This window comes from Pan troglodytes, chromosome 5 (assembly GCF_028858775.2).
Source record: "Pan troglodytes isolate AG18354 chromosome 5, NHGRI_mPanTro3-v2.0_pri, whole genome shotgun sequence".
Taxonomy (NCBI): domain Eukaryota; kingdom Metazoa; phylum Chordata; class Mammalia; order Primates; family Hominidae; genus Pan; species Pan troglodytes.
Window position 1 is genome coordinate 37,455,601 of NC_072403.2, and position 11,761 is coordinate 37,467,361.

Below are 11,761 nucleotides of genomic sequence, written 5' to 3' on the forward strand. Positions count from 1 at the left end.
TAACTATCACTTTGTAGTGGTATATTTAGGATTTGATGTGACACAGTTATTTATTGCTGAGTGAGCAAACCCCTAGCCCCCAAGTGGGGACTACAGGCTTCAGTGCTTCCCCCACACTGCCTGAGCTACCAGCCCTTCTGCACTGGCCCTCCTGCCAATACTGCCTGCACTGTCCCCATTCCCTCTGGCTCCCATGATCACCAGATCCGCCCTGCAGGCTCCCTGTCACCTGTGGGGCCCTATCCAGACCCCCTAATCCACTTGCCTAGCAGCCCCACTCTTCCCTCGATGGCTCAGATCCTGAGATCCAAGGAACACCCTGGGTTTCCCAACCACTCTCTTACTGCAGAGGTCTGTCTATCCTGCCCTGGTCTCCTCCACCCCAGGAGAGTTTTGAAAGGTAGAGAGGACCCTTTGGTCTTTATTCTCCACCCCCACACTTTTTTTTTTTTTTGCTTTTAAAAAGTGGAGGTGGAAAAAAAAAAAAATGAAGGTGGGAGAAAAGTAAAAGCAAAAATAACAGCTGGTGAATCCAAGGGCAGTGCCCTCACTGTCCATAAACACAAACACCCTAAATAGTTCTGTTCTCTCCTGTGTATGAAGGGGGGCCCTGCACCCTCGTACTCTGGGGTTTCTTCCCCATCCCTGAGGTCCCTATGCTTACAATTTGGGTCATGCCTCACACTTTTCTCCTAAAGCCCACACTCTCTTCACCCTTTGCCCCCACCCCACGGTCACAGCCCCTTTCCCGGGTCTCCCCTCTGCTCCTCACCTTCCCTCTCCAACCCCTCACTCTCCCAGTCAGTGGCCGCCTCATCCCCATTGGGCTCCCGGAGGCTGACAGCCAGCACCAAGGCCTGCAGGAGACCAAAGAGGCAGGCGAAGTGCAAAGGGTGGGCAGTAAGTAGGCTCAGAACAGCATGGAGCCCATGCAGGGCAGCCAGGAAGGACAGTAGGCCATGTAGCCAGAGGCCCAGCGGTCCACGCAGGCCCAGTGTGTCCAACGCTGCCTGCAGTGGTCGTGAGCACAGGGCCAGCAGGGCAGAGGCCAGCAGCTCCAGAAGATGCAGGGTCAGGTTGGTGGAGATCTGCAGACACTCTTCTGGGCCCCCCAAGTACCGGGAGGGAGCTCCTGGTTCCCCCCGCAGCCAGCCCAACAGCTTCTCACGCCTACCAGGTTTCTCCAATGGGGCTTCTGGCCCAGGGACGCTCAGTCCCCCTTCAGGGGACACCCCTGGTCTCCTGGTGCCACCTGAATCCACATGATCCCATCCGAGTTTGGGACTGGCCCCTCCAGCCTCCAGTCTCCCAGACTCTTGAGTGCTAGAGATAGGCTGGTCCCACTTGAGGGAATCCATTCTTTTGCTCCCTAGCTGCTCAACTTGGGGCTCCTCCTTGCTTGGTTCAGAAGCAGCCCTAGAAACCCTCAATGCCCCCAAGTCCTTAGTCTTGGGATGCCCCACATCTTCCATGGTTTCTGGGGCACTATCCCAGTCACTTCCTGAATTCTCCGAGGAGCTGTCCACCCGTCTGGGTTCTGGGTAAGGCGGGTCAGGCCTCATTGGTTTCCGGCGGCCCCAAGGGCGAGGTAGCCAGCCACCAAGCCGTCGCAGGAACATGGCTGGGGTGTGTAATGGGCCCCCAAATTCTGAGGCTGCTTCCTGGCACTACTCAGACTCTCAGGATCTCCTCAGAAGCCAGAGTCTTTCTGGCTCAGAACAGGTATTTGCCTGGTGATGCAGTCCTACTCTGAATTCAGAAGTGGCTCCTCCCTTCTCTGAATAGTCACGCAGCCTCAAGTGTGGCAAGTAGTTTGCTTCCTCTTCAGTTCTGGGGTAAAGGGGGGCATACCCAAATTCATTCACCATCCACACCCCCACAATCTGAGATTCCAAGAATCTCAGATCTGACAAGGCCTGGGTCACCACCAGAGAGTCCTCTCTGCGTTTCCGGATTTCCTTCCCAGCAGGCAGCACCCCAAGTTTCACTCACCAAGGCCACACCCCAAGGTGTCCCAGAAACTGGGGAGGCAGTGCTCCATCCAATAAAGCGGGCAGGAAGGTGGCCCCAGGTCCTAGGTGCTCCTGGATCGTGTAGTCTTTAACTGCTGCCCTAAGGGACCTCAAGGAATAGGAATTCTCTTTGTTAGGAGGTGGAATGAAAGTGTCCAGCAAACTCCAGCCAGCAGCGTTCGTCCCTTGATTTAGAGGGCTATGATTTCTACAAAGTGGCCCGACTGGCCCGCGAACACGCAGCAGAGACGCGGCCTCCACAAGGTCAGAACTAAGATGTCCTCAGAGATCCCCAGTTACGAAGCAAAGCGCGGGCCTACTTCGGGACCCACGCGTCCGGGCGCTGTGCGCGGGGACCGCTCCCGGGCCCAGCGTCGGGGCCGCGGCCTCGGGGAGCCGCCGGGAGCCGCGAAGCCCGGAAGCAGCTGCACCAGGACTGGAAGGACCCGCGGGGGCGGTGCCGCAGCTCATGGGGCGGACCCTGCGAATAGACCGCCCCCGTATACCCCGCGCTGTCTGTGCGCGCCGGACCGCCAAACCGAGATTAGCAAGGACCAGGACCTTAATATAAACCCAGCTCCCCATTTTCCCGGGTTTCTCATGCTTCCCTAAACTCGGTCGCCCCCTACAGCCCCCTGCCCCTGGGTTCTTCTCCACATCCCCCACCACTCCTCCATTTCGCATCCAAGACTTCATGAAAGGCTTTCCCAGAAAAGAAAAAATGAGGAGTCTTGCGACTTGAACAGCCCTCCGCTGCCCCTCTCTGCAAATTTGAATTCCTGGATTTCACAACAGTGAGCTCTTCTTGTGCCTACCACCCGGCATGAGCAAGACAAGGGGGTGGGTGGTGGGAGAGTGGGGAAGTGTGGCAAAGAAAAGTGTAGACAAATGGGTGGAACAAAGAAGTTTGACTTAAAGTTTAGATTTGGAGGCTAGAGTTCTGGTCCCAGTTCAACTAAGTGTACAAGCTTGATAATCGTGGGCCTTCCTATCACACTGGCCTCTTCCAGCAAAACCCTACCCATTCTCATCTCTAGAGGCCTTGACTTCCCTTATCACCCTGCATTATAATATTTGATAACATGGGCCGGGAGTGGTGGCTCATGCCTGCAACCCCAGCACTTTGGGAAGCCGAAGCCGGCGGATCACCTGAGGTCGGGAGTTCAAGACCAGCTTGGCCAACATGGAGAAACCCCGTCTCTACTAAAAATACAAAATTAGCTGGGCGTGGTGGGGCATGCCTGTAATCCCAGCTACTGGGGAGGCTGAGGCAGGAGAATCCCTTGAACTCGGGGGGCAGAGGTTGTGGTGAGCCGAGATCATGCCATTGCACTCCAGCCTGGGCAATGAGAGTGAAACTGCATCTCAAAAAAAAGAAAAAAATTGATAACATGGCACTTTCCCTCTCCAGCTGTGAACTCTTTTGAGGGTTGGGAATGTCTTTACCTGTATTCTTGGCACATAGTATATGGACTTATGTTTGTGAAATCAGTGAATTGGCTGTAGTCAGGGAACTCCTCCTGGGGGAAGTGAGACTTGCACGAAGCTGGGCAATTCTTGGTCCAGGGGGGTTGAAAGAATAGGTGGGGGACTCCCAAGAGGGGCTGGGACCTGAAAGTGAACCCAGATTGGCAGGGAGGTGACCTTATCATGCCACCTGGAGAGGCTGCCCCTTCTGACTCAGGTGGGACTTGCATGTGGCTCCCAGGCTTCTGTTTGGCTTCCTCAAAATAGCTTCCAGAAAAGTGAATAAACCACAAATGGTTGATTTATTTCTCACTCTCAGCCTGTCTCTCACGAAGACAGAGCCTATTGACCAAAAACTTGAGGATCTGCATCTGGGCAGATCCCAGGAAGGGGAAGTCAAAGGGCCCAGGTCAGAGGCCCAAGTTCAGACTTCAGCAGCAGACTAGGGTCAGACTTTACCAAAGTCAGAACTCGAGGTTCATGTAAGTCCTTAGATCCCGCTCCCAAGCCCTGTCTTTCTCCTCCCTCCTTCTCTCCTCCCTCCAGCTCAGTGTGGCCACCCGAGGGGGTCTCTCCCTCCCAGCCACAGCTCGGGTATCCCAAGCTGGGAAATGTGTCACTCGGGGCTGGGGTGCTGATCTGTAGCCTAGTCCTTCCTGGTCCCTCTTGAGGACAGTGGGGATGGGATTGGCACGGCCCTCACCCCGGGGTCCCAGCCCCATTCCTGGCTCCCAGCCCCCCCTCAGCAGCAGTTTGAAGCCCGGGCTGGAGATGGGCACCCCAAGTGGAAGGTTGGGAGGCTGAGGACCCTGCGACAGTGACAGCAGGTGAGCAGTGGATGTGCGGTGGTTGGAATCTTGGAAGTGGGTGTCACAGTTCTCGCAGTACTGGAGGGAGGGAGTAGGAGACCTGCAGAGAAAGAAGAAAAAGCATTAAGGGCAGGGGAAGGAAAAGGGGAAGAGTTGAGGCCTCAGAGGGGGCTGGCAGGGTAGGATAGGATCTTTTCAGCTTTTCTGCTAAGGAACAAATTGCCAGCTAGGCATAGTGGCTCACGCCTGTAATCCCAACACTTTGGGAGGCAGAGGCGGGCAGATGGCTTTGAGCTCAGGAGTTTGAGACCAGCCTGGGCAAAATGGCAACACCTGCTTTTTTTTTTTTTTTTTGAGATGGAGTCTTGCTCTGCTGCCCAGGCTGGAGTGCAGTGGCATGATCTTGGCTCACTGCAACTTCCACCTTAGCGATTCTCCTGCCTCAGCCTCCCAAGTAGCCGGGATTACAGGCACATGCCACCATGTCCCGGCAAAGCCTGCTTTCTACAAAAAATATGCTTGAGCCCAGGAAGCGGAGGTTGCAGTGAGCTGAAATCACACCACTGCACACCAGCTGGGCGACAGAGTGAGATGAGTGAGACTTTGTCTCAAAAAAAAAAAAAAAAAAAAGGGACAAATTGCCTTCCTTCCTACTTAACAGTGAGGGATCCAGGCTGGTCCAAAGGTGGTGGTGAGTTATCTGAATTAATTGTTCACTCAGTTACAGATCAAACTCCTTACTCCACTTTTCCCCTCCTTCTCACTACTGCACTTGACTTGTCTTAAAAACAAATTTCTTTAAACCATTGTGGGATCCAGAGCAGAATAGTTGAAAGAAAAAAATGGTTACCAGACCTAGCAAACTCTTGGGCAAGGGGAGGGACATTAGTCATAATGACTATAGCTAACATTCATGTATTGCATACTATGCGGCATGCACTATTCTAGCATTTTACATATATTAACCCATTGAATCCTAACAACAATTCTTACTACCCCCATTTCTAAGATGAGAAAACTGGAACATGTAGACATTAGGTTGTTTGCCCAAGTAAGTGGAATCAGGCTTTAAATCCAGGGAGCTCATGTTCATAACCACTTGACTATACTACCCTGTCAACCTACACATGAGGATAAAGAAAGAACTCTTCAGCACTGTGCTGGGGCGTCTGGTGTGGTGTGGCTGGGAGAGGCAGAACACAATGAGACATGGGTCTGAGCTAAAGTTTCCCCTCACCGGTTTTCCGGGCTCCTTGTCTCTCCATGGCTCTCCCTGACCATGCGGGCTACCTCAGGGAAGCCAGCTTCTTCAGCGAGCTGAGCCGCATCCCTGCCACTCAGCTCACAGACCCCCACCCAGGCAGCCCCACGGCCCAGGAGATAGCTCACAGCTGCCCCCTGGCCCGCTCGAGCAGCACACATCAGTGGGGTCCACCAGAAGGCATCCCGGGCGTTGATATTCCCCCCAGCTCCTCCTGCCTCATGCGGTTCCAGCAGTCTCCTAAGTTCTGCCAGGTCCCCCTCCTGGGCTGCCCTCAGTATCTGGTGAGTCATCTTATCCTCAGCCTCAAGGGATCTCCCTTGTCCATGTCTTCCTGATGCTCCTTCTGCCACTGCTTCTGCTGCTGGTGCCTTCATTATTCTTCTTTTCTTTCTCTTTCTTTCTCTGGCAGGTTCAGTCTGAGATTTCTGGGAGTCAGGAGCGCTGCTCTCATCCCCAATCAGGGCCTCATAGAAAGCTCGGGCTGCAGCCCCATCCAGGGTGGACTCTGGCTTCTCGGGCTGTGGCTGCTGCTGCCCATCCTTCCAGAGGTCGCTGGGGTCAGTGGCTGGGGTGAAGGTGATGAGCAAGGGCCGGGACATGGCTTTTGGGAGAACTGAGAAAATGATACCAGGCAAGGGAAGGATGAGACAAGTAAGCCAAGCTCGTGGTGACCCTGTAGCAACCACAGCCTCAGAGACCTGCTGGGATGAGAAAAAGTAGTCAAAAACACTTTCCTGCCGCTAAAGTAACCCCACAACTTAGGACTCTGCAGGGCCTAAGGGAGAGAGACTTTGCGTAAAAACATGGAACCCTACAATACCGACTTTGCTCCTTAGTAAAGATTAATAAAACTCCATGAGACTGTTGTCCAGAGGTCCTGCGTCCGGCCCCCACCCCCATCCTCACCAACAATAAATACCAGCCTCTTTCTGAAACCACTTTCCCACCCCGTAAGACATACCAGTAGGAAAAAAAAATCAGCCTGGCCCTTTAAGTCTTCCGCGATCCCATTTCGGAGTTTCCTCTTCCCAAACAAAAATAGATGGGTCACTCCCTAGAAGATCTCGGGGAGAGTCTCCCATACGTGTTGCTGTGTAGCTTCCGTACCGCAAAATGGCGCCATTCTAATCAGAAGAGTTGACACAATCAAATAGCCACACGGCACGAAGACGCATGCGTGGCGACAACAACAACAAAAACCACAACCCACATTACTTGAGGGCTCAGGCGTGCGCAAAGCTCCGGGTTCAGTTTCCCGCGTTGGAACTTTTCCAATAGTAAACGAGCAAAGCTCCGCGCGCCCAGGTGGCGCGAGCACTAGGATCTGTCGGTTGGGGTCCTACTTTTACATAACGCCCCCACAATGCCCTTCGCCTTCCTCAACGTGGCCCCCGCTCCAAGCCCATTTTCTGGAGCCAGGAATCCACTCTGTGGGTTAGGAAAGGCCCTCAGGAGGCGGAGGGAAACCTGTGGAATGCCGAGAAGCCGTGTAATGAAATAACGTCACGCCTGCCCCTCACCATTACTCTGACCAGGGTTCGAAGGTCACACTTAGAGCCTAAGGGGAAATGGAGAAGTGCAAAGGGACGAGCAGAATGGCTGGCACCACCTCAGGTTAGCGCACTGGGACGTTCCAGTTCTCACACCGCCCAGCCCAGCCCAGCCCAGCCCAGCCCACCCCACCCAAGTCCCTACGCACAGAGCCAAGCCGCACCTCTCCCCTCATGAGGCAGGAGCCCGGAGGAAACAGTATACCCGTCAAGGGTCTCTGGCGGGACTGATTCGCACTAGGGGCCCAACAGGCAATAAGGACCCAGCGGATTGGCCGAGGATAGGCCAGTCCCCTGGGCAGCAGCGCCGCGCCGGGACTAGAGGGGAACGTGAGGAGAGCTGCGGAAAGGGATCCAGCCTCGCTCCCTCCTTTCCCCGCCCTAAGTCAGCCTCTTCACCCAGAGAGCACAAAACTGTATTGCCCAGACTCCCGGGCCCCAAACGCCATACCTGGCTTCCGCTTCCGGTGGCTTCTCGTTGTGCCCCGCCCGCAAGCGCCCTCCTCTGGGGCTTCGTGACAGCCAGGTCGTGCGCGGGTCATCCTGGGATTGGTAGTTCGCTTTCTCTCATTTAGCCAGTTTCTTTCTCTACCGGGGACTCCGTGTCCCGGCATCCACCGCGGCACCTGACCCTTGGCGCTTGCGTGTTGCCCTCTTCCCCACCCTCCCTAATTTCCACTCCCCCCACCCCACTTCGCCTGCCGCGGTCGGGTCCGCGGCCTGCGCTGTAGTGGTCGCCGCCGTTCCCTGGAAGTAGCAACTTCCCTACCCCACCCCAGTCCTGGTCCCCGTCCAGCCGGTGAGTCTGAAGTCGTCGCTGCTCCGAGTCCCTTGTCGCTGGGAGCGGCACATGGGGTCTCCGGACTTTGATGTGGGGGCGGGGGAGGAAGCGACCAGGTCCGGCACGAAGGAGGGAGAGGTGGCCTGAGGAGCGGAGGGGGGATGTGTGGATTCCGGTGAAAGGGACCTGACAATCGCCCCCAACCCGTGAGAAAAGGAGGAGCCCGGTTCTTGCTTGAGAATGATAAACTTGGAAACCCTTGGGAAAGGCGTCGGGGTCATGCAGAGACTTGCATTGGTAGGGAGCCTGAGTCGAGGTCCCTGCCGGAGTTGACACAGAGGAGAGAGGGCCCTGGCCTTCGGGAGCTCCAGGGATGTGGGTCGGGCTGGTAGGTCAAAGTATCTGTTGGCTTCTTTCAAGTGATGGGACCCCAAAGAATGTTTAACTTCAAAGAAAAGGGGCTGAGATGTAAATTAGAGGAGCTGGAGAGGAGTGCTTCAGAGTTTGGGTTGCTTTAAGAAAGGGTGGTTCCGAATTCTCCCGTGGTTGGAGGGCCGAATGTGGGAGGAGGGAGGATACCAGAGGCAGGGAAGGAGAACTTGAGCTTTACTGACACTGTTCTTTTTCTAGCTGACGTGAAGATGAGCAGCTCAGAGGAGGTGTCCTGGATTTCCTGGTTCTGTGGGCTCCGTGGCAATGAATTCTTCTGTGAAGTGAGTTCTCTTCAACCTCCCTACTTGCCAACTTCGCATATCTTCCCACCAGACGTTCCTTCACATATTCCACTTCTACACTGTTCTCTTACATGCTATTTGAAAACTTCCTATCAGCAAAGAGTCTCCTCTATAAACCCCGACGAACCTGTGCTAAAGTGGCAAAACTGGGGCCCAAGTCCTGAGTCTGCCACCGTCGAGCAATATAACGTTGGGCTAGTCAATTTGTGTCTTTTTCTTTTTTTTGAGACTGGGTCTCACTCTGTCACCGAGGCTGGAGTGTAGTGGTGCGATCTCGGCTTACTGCCACCTCTGCCTCCCAGGTTCAAGCGATTCTCCTGCTCCAGCCTCCCAAGTAGCTGGGATTACAAGTGCCTGCCACCATGCCTGGCTAATTTTTGTATTTTTAGTAGAGACAGGGTTTCACTATGTTGGCCAGGCTGGTCTCGAACTCCAGACCTCAGGTGATCTGCCTGCCTCGGCCTCCCGAAGTGCTGGGATTACAGGCGTGAGCCATTGCGCCCGGCCTGTATCTTTTGTTACTAAAGTGGCACTGCTAGTACTTGTCTCAGGTGGCCTTTAGGAAAATTGAAATGCTACACGTTGAAATGTTTTGTTCAGAAACCATGCTGTTCAGCTTCCACCTTCCTTAGCCAGCTGAGAGGACAAAACTGGTTCCTAGAGACGGGATACAGGAGTGGAGTAGGGACAAAGATCTTGAAAAGAATGTCTAAGAAAAAGATTGCTGTACCTGCTTATCCTTAGAAAAGAAAAGCCAAAGCTTTTATGGGAGAGAGTGTAGGTGAACTAGGGAGAGACACAAGTACTTCTGCTGAGTTGGGAGTGAGAAACAAGCACAACAGATGCAGTTGTGTTGATGATAAGGCATCACTTAGAGCATTTTGCCCAGGTCAAAGATGAGGATTTTGATATGGGTTCCCTCTTGGCTTCCATGTCCTGACAGGTGGATGAAGACTACATCCAGGACAAATTTAATCTTACTGGACTCAATGAGCAGGTCCCTCACTATCGACAAGCTCTAGACATGATCTTGGACCTGGAGCCTGGTGAGGCACCCTCAGGGTTGTTTTGTGTGTGTGCGTGCACTATTTTTCTCTTCAAATCTCTATTCACTTGCCTGAATTTTGAAATTTCCTTTGGTTCTCTGATTTCTTTAACCCCAAATTCATGCTTTATTTTGATCCTCCACCTGACTCTTGTCTAGTTTTATGACGTATATCACTTGTTCTCATGTTTTCTAAATCCGCAATTCAGACCTATTCCAAAATGCGTTTCCTCATGGGTCTGGTTTGTTGTCTGTTTCTCCTGCTTTGCACCTTCCAGTCTAGAGTTTCATCTTCTGCATTGACATTGTTGCAGTTATGTATTGAGGAGGGAGTTGGGAGGGAGAGCAAGGAGCAGAGGCTGAAAAGGTGTGAAGGGAAGGCAGAGCTGTCTTCGTTTGATGCAAGGGTCAGAAGCCCAGGTTTCTGGGTCCCATGCCCAGATGTTGGATGGGGTAAGGCCCAAAAGTAGGTGCTAGGCAAACTGAATAGCCCACAGCCCCTGGATATGGGCAGGGCACCTAGGAAAGCTGAAAAACAAGTAGTTGCATTTGGCCGGGCTGTGTTTCAGATGAAGAACTGGAAGACAACCCCAACCAGAGTGACCTGATTGAGCAGGCAGCCGAGATGCTTTATGGATTGATCCACGCCCGCTACATCCTTACCAACCGTGGCATCGCCCAGATGGTGAGGCCTCTCTGCTCCTACCTGCCTCCTTCTGAGCAGTAAGAGACACAGGTTCCTGCAGCAAGAAGTCATGTTTAAGCCCTGTTTAAGGAAGCTAGCTGAGAAGAGGGGAAGAACCCCAGAACTTGGACCTGGGAATTGAATTCTGATTGGGGGTCATCCTGAAGGGATTGTTTTCAGGGAGGGAGACAGACCTTGAATCAGAGAGTTGTGATAGACTGCCTCTTCCTCAAGGAACAAACAACAAATGGCTCTGATGGTTTGTAGCCTGCCTAATTGGAAGAAAGGCAACACAGAAGTTTGAGAGCCCATCTAGTCCAGAGAAGGGGCCTCTGGACAGAGGTGGGAGGAGTGGGGGACAGAGTGGTATGGGTTGGGCTGCGAAGGGAGTTGCCTCTTCTTTACATCTACCTGCCAACCCCTTCCATTGTATTCACCTCAGTTGGAGAAGTACCAGCAAGGAGACTTTGGTTACTGTCCTCGTGTGTACTGTGAGAACCAGCCAATGCTTCCCATTGGTGAGTGTTGAAGAAGGGAAAGGAAAGCACCGTGTGGCAGTCTTACGGGAAGGAGTTGGGGCTCAACACATTGGAGCCTGAGTCCTGAGGGGAGGTTAGGTAGGAATAGGGGGATACCTGGCCTGCTGAGTCTGGCTGTCTCCCAGGCCTTTCAGACATCCCAGGTGAAGCCATGGTGAAGCTCTACTGCCCCAAGTGCATGGATGTGTACACACCCAAGTCATCAAGACACCATCACACGGATGGCGCCTACTTCGGCACTGGTTTCCCTCACATGCTCTTCATGGTGCATCCCGAGTACCGGCCCAAGAGACCTGCCAACCAGTTTGTGCCCAGGTAGGGAGCAGGGAGAGACATTAAGGGTCAAAGGAAAGGCCCAAGATCCCCCAGAGAGGAGAGGACAGGGCATGGCCCTTTCTTGAGGCCTGCTTCTCCCAGAATCAGGGCATCTCCCTGCTGAGTGACTGTGGGAAAGTTATTTGATTATCTGTGCTTGAGTTACCTTATTGTAGAATGTTCTTGAGCTGAGAAGTTGGGAACCACTAGGCTTTAGCTCTGAGCAGGTCCATAGAGGAGCTCAGGTGGGGAGGTGGGAATGCAGGTGACTGGCAGGGCCTGGATGGGGCTCATGCTGCTGCCTCTTTGACCTCTGCCCTGGCCTAGGCTCTACGGTTTCAAGATCCATCCGATGGCCTACCAGCTGCAGCTCCAAGCCGCCAGCAACTTCAAGAGCCCAGTCAAGACGATTCGCTGATTCCCTCCCCCACCTGTCCTGCAGTCTTTGACTCTTCCTTTCTTTTTTGCCACCCTTTCAGGAACCCTGTATGGTTTTTAGTTTAAATTAAAGGAGTCGTTATTGTGGTGGGAATATGAAATAAAGTAGAAGAAAAGGCCAT

General features: G+C 53.5%; 3 protein-coding genes across 17 annotated transcripts; 1 reads left to right on the top strand and 2 right to left on the bottom strand.

The window, feature by feature from the left end:
• C5H6orf47 (chromosome 5 C6orf47 homolog) lies at window positions 1-1,946 on the bottom strand. Its single transcript, NM_001244703.2, has one exon. The coding sequence runs from the start codon at window positions 1,617-1,619 to the stop codon at window positions 735-737; it is 885 nt and encodes a 294-aa protein (NP_001231632.1). The 5' UTR covers window positions 1,620-1,946; the 3' UTR covers window positions 1-734.
• GPANK1 (G-patch domain and ankyrin repeats 1) lies at window positions 5-7,644 on the bottom strand. 13 transcript variants are annotated; one of them, XM_063811912.1, is made up of 4 exons: window positions 7,554-7,644; window positions 6,514-6,676; window positions 5,526-6,250; window positions 5-4,388 (listed from the first exon to the last, which is right to left on the bottom strand). In XM_063811912.1, the coding sequence occupies exons 3-4, from the start codon at window positions 6,149-6,151 to the stop codon at window positions 3,944-3,946; spliced, it is 1,071 nt and encodes a 356-aa protein (XP_063667982.1). In that variant the 5' UTR covers window positions 6,152-6,250; window positions 6,514-6,676; window positions 7,554-7,644; the 3' UTR covers window positions 5-3,943.
• CSNK2B (casein kinase 2 beta) lies at window positions 6,900-11,760 on the top strand. Of its 3 annotated transcripts, none has more exons than XM_009450922.5 (7): window positions 6,900-8,271; window positions 8,514-8,596; window positions 9,561-9,663; window positions 10,232-10,347; window positions 10,790-10,865; window positions 11,012-11,201; window positions 11,529-11,760. In XM_009450922.5, exons 2-7 carry the CDS (start codon window positions 8,525-8,527, stop codon window positions 11,617-11,619), a joined length of 648 nt encoding a protein of 215 aa, XP_009449197.1. In that variant the 5' UTR covers window positions 6,900-8,271; window positions 8,514-8,524; the 3' UTR covers window positions 11,620-11,760. The 3 variants fall into 3 exon arrangements, with proteins under 3 accessions (XP_009449197.1, XP_016810649.1, XP_003311218.1); XM_016955160.2 differs by having other exon boundaries at window positions 7,076-7,166; XM_003311170.4 differs by having other exon boundaries at window positions 7,762-7,901.
• Window position 11,761: the final 1 nt, after the last annotated feature.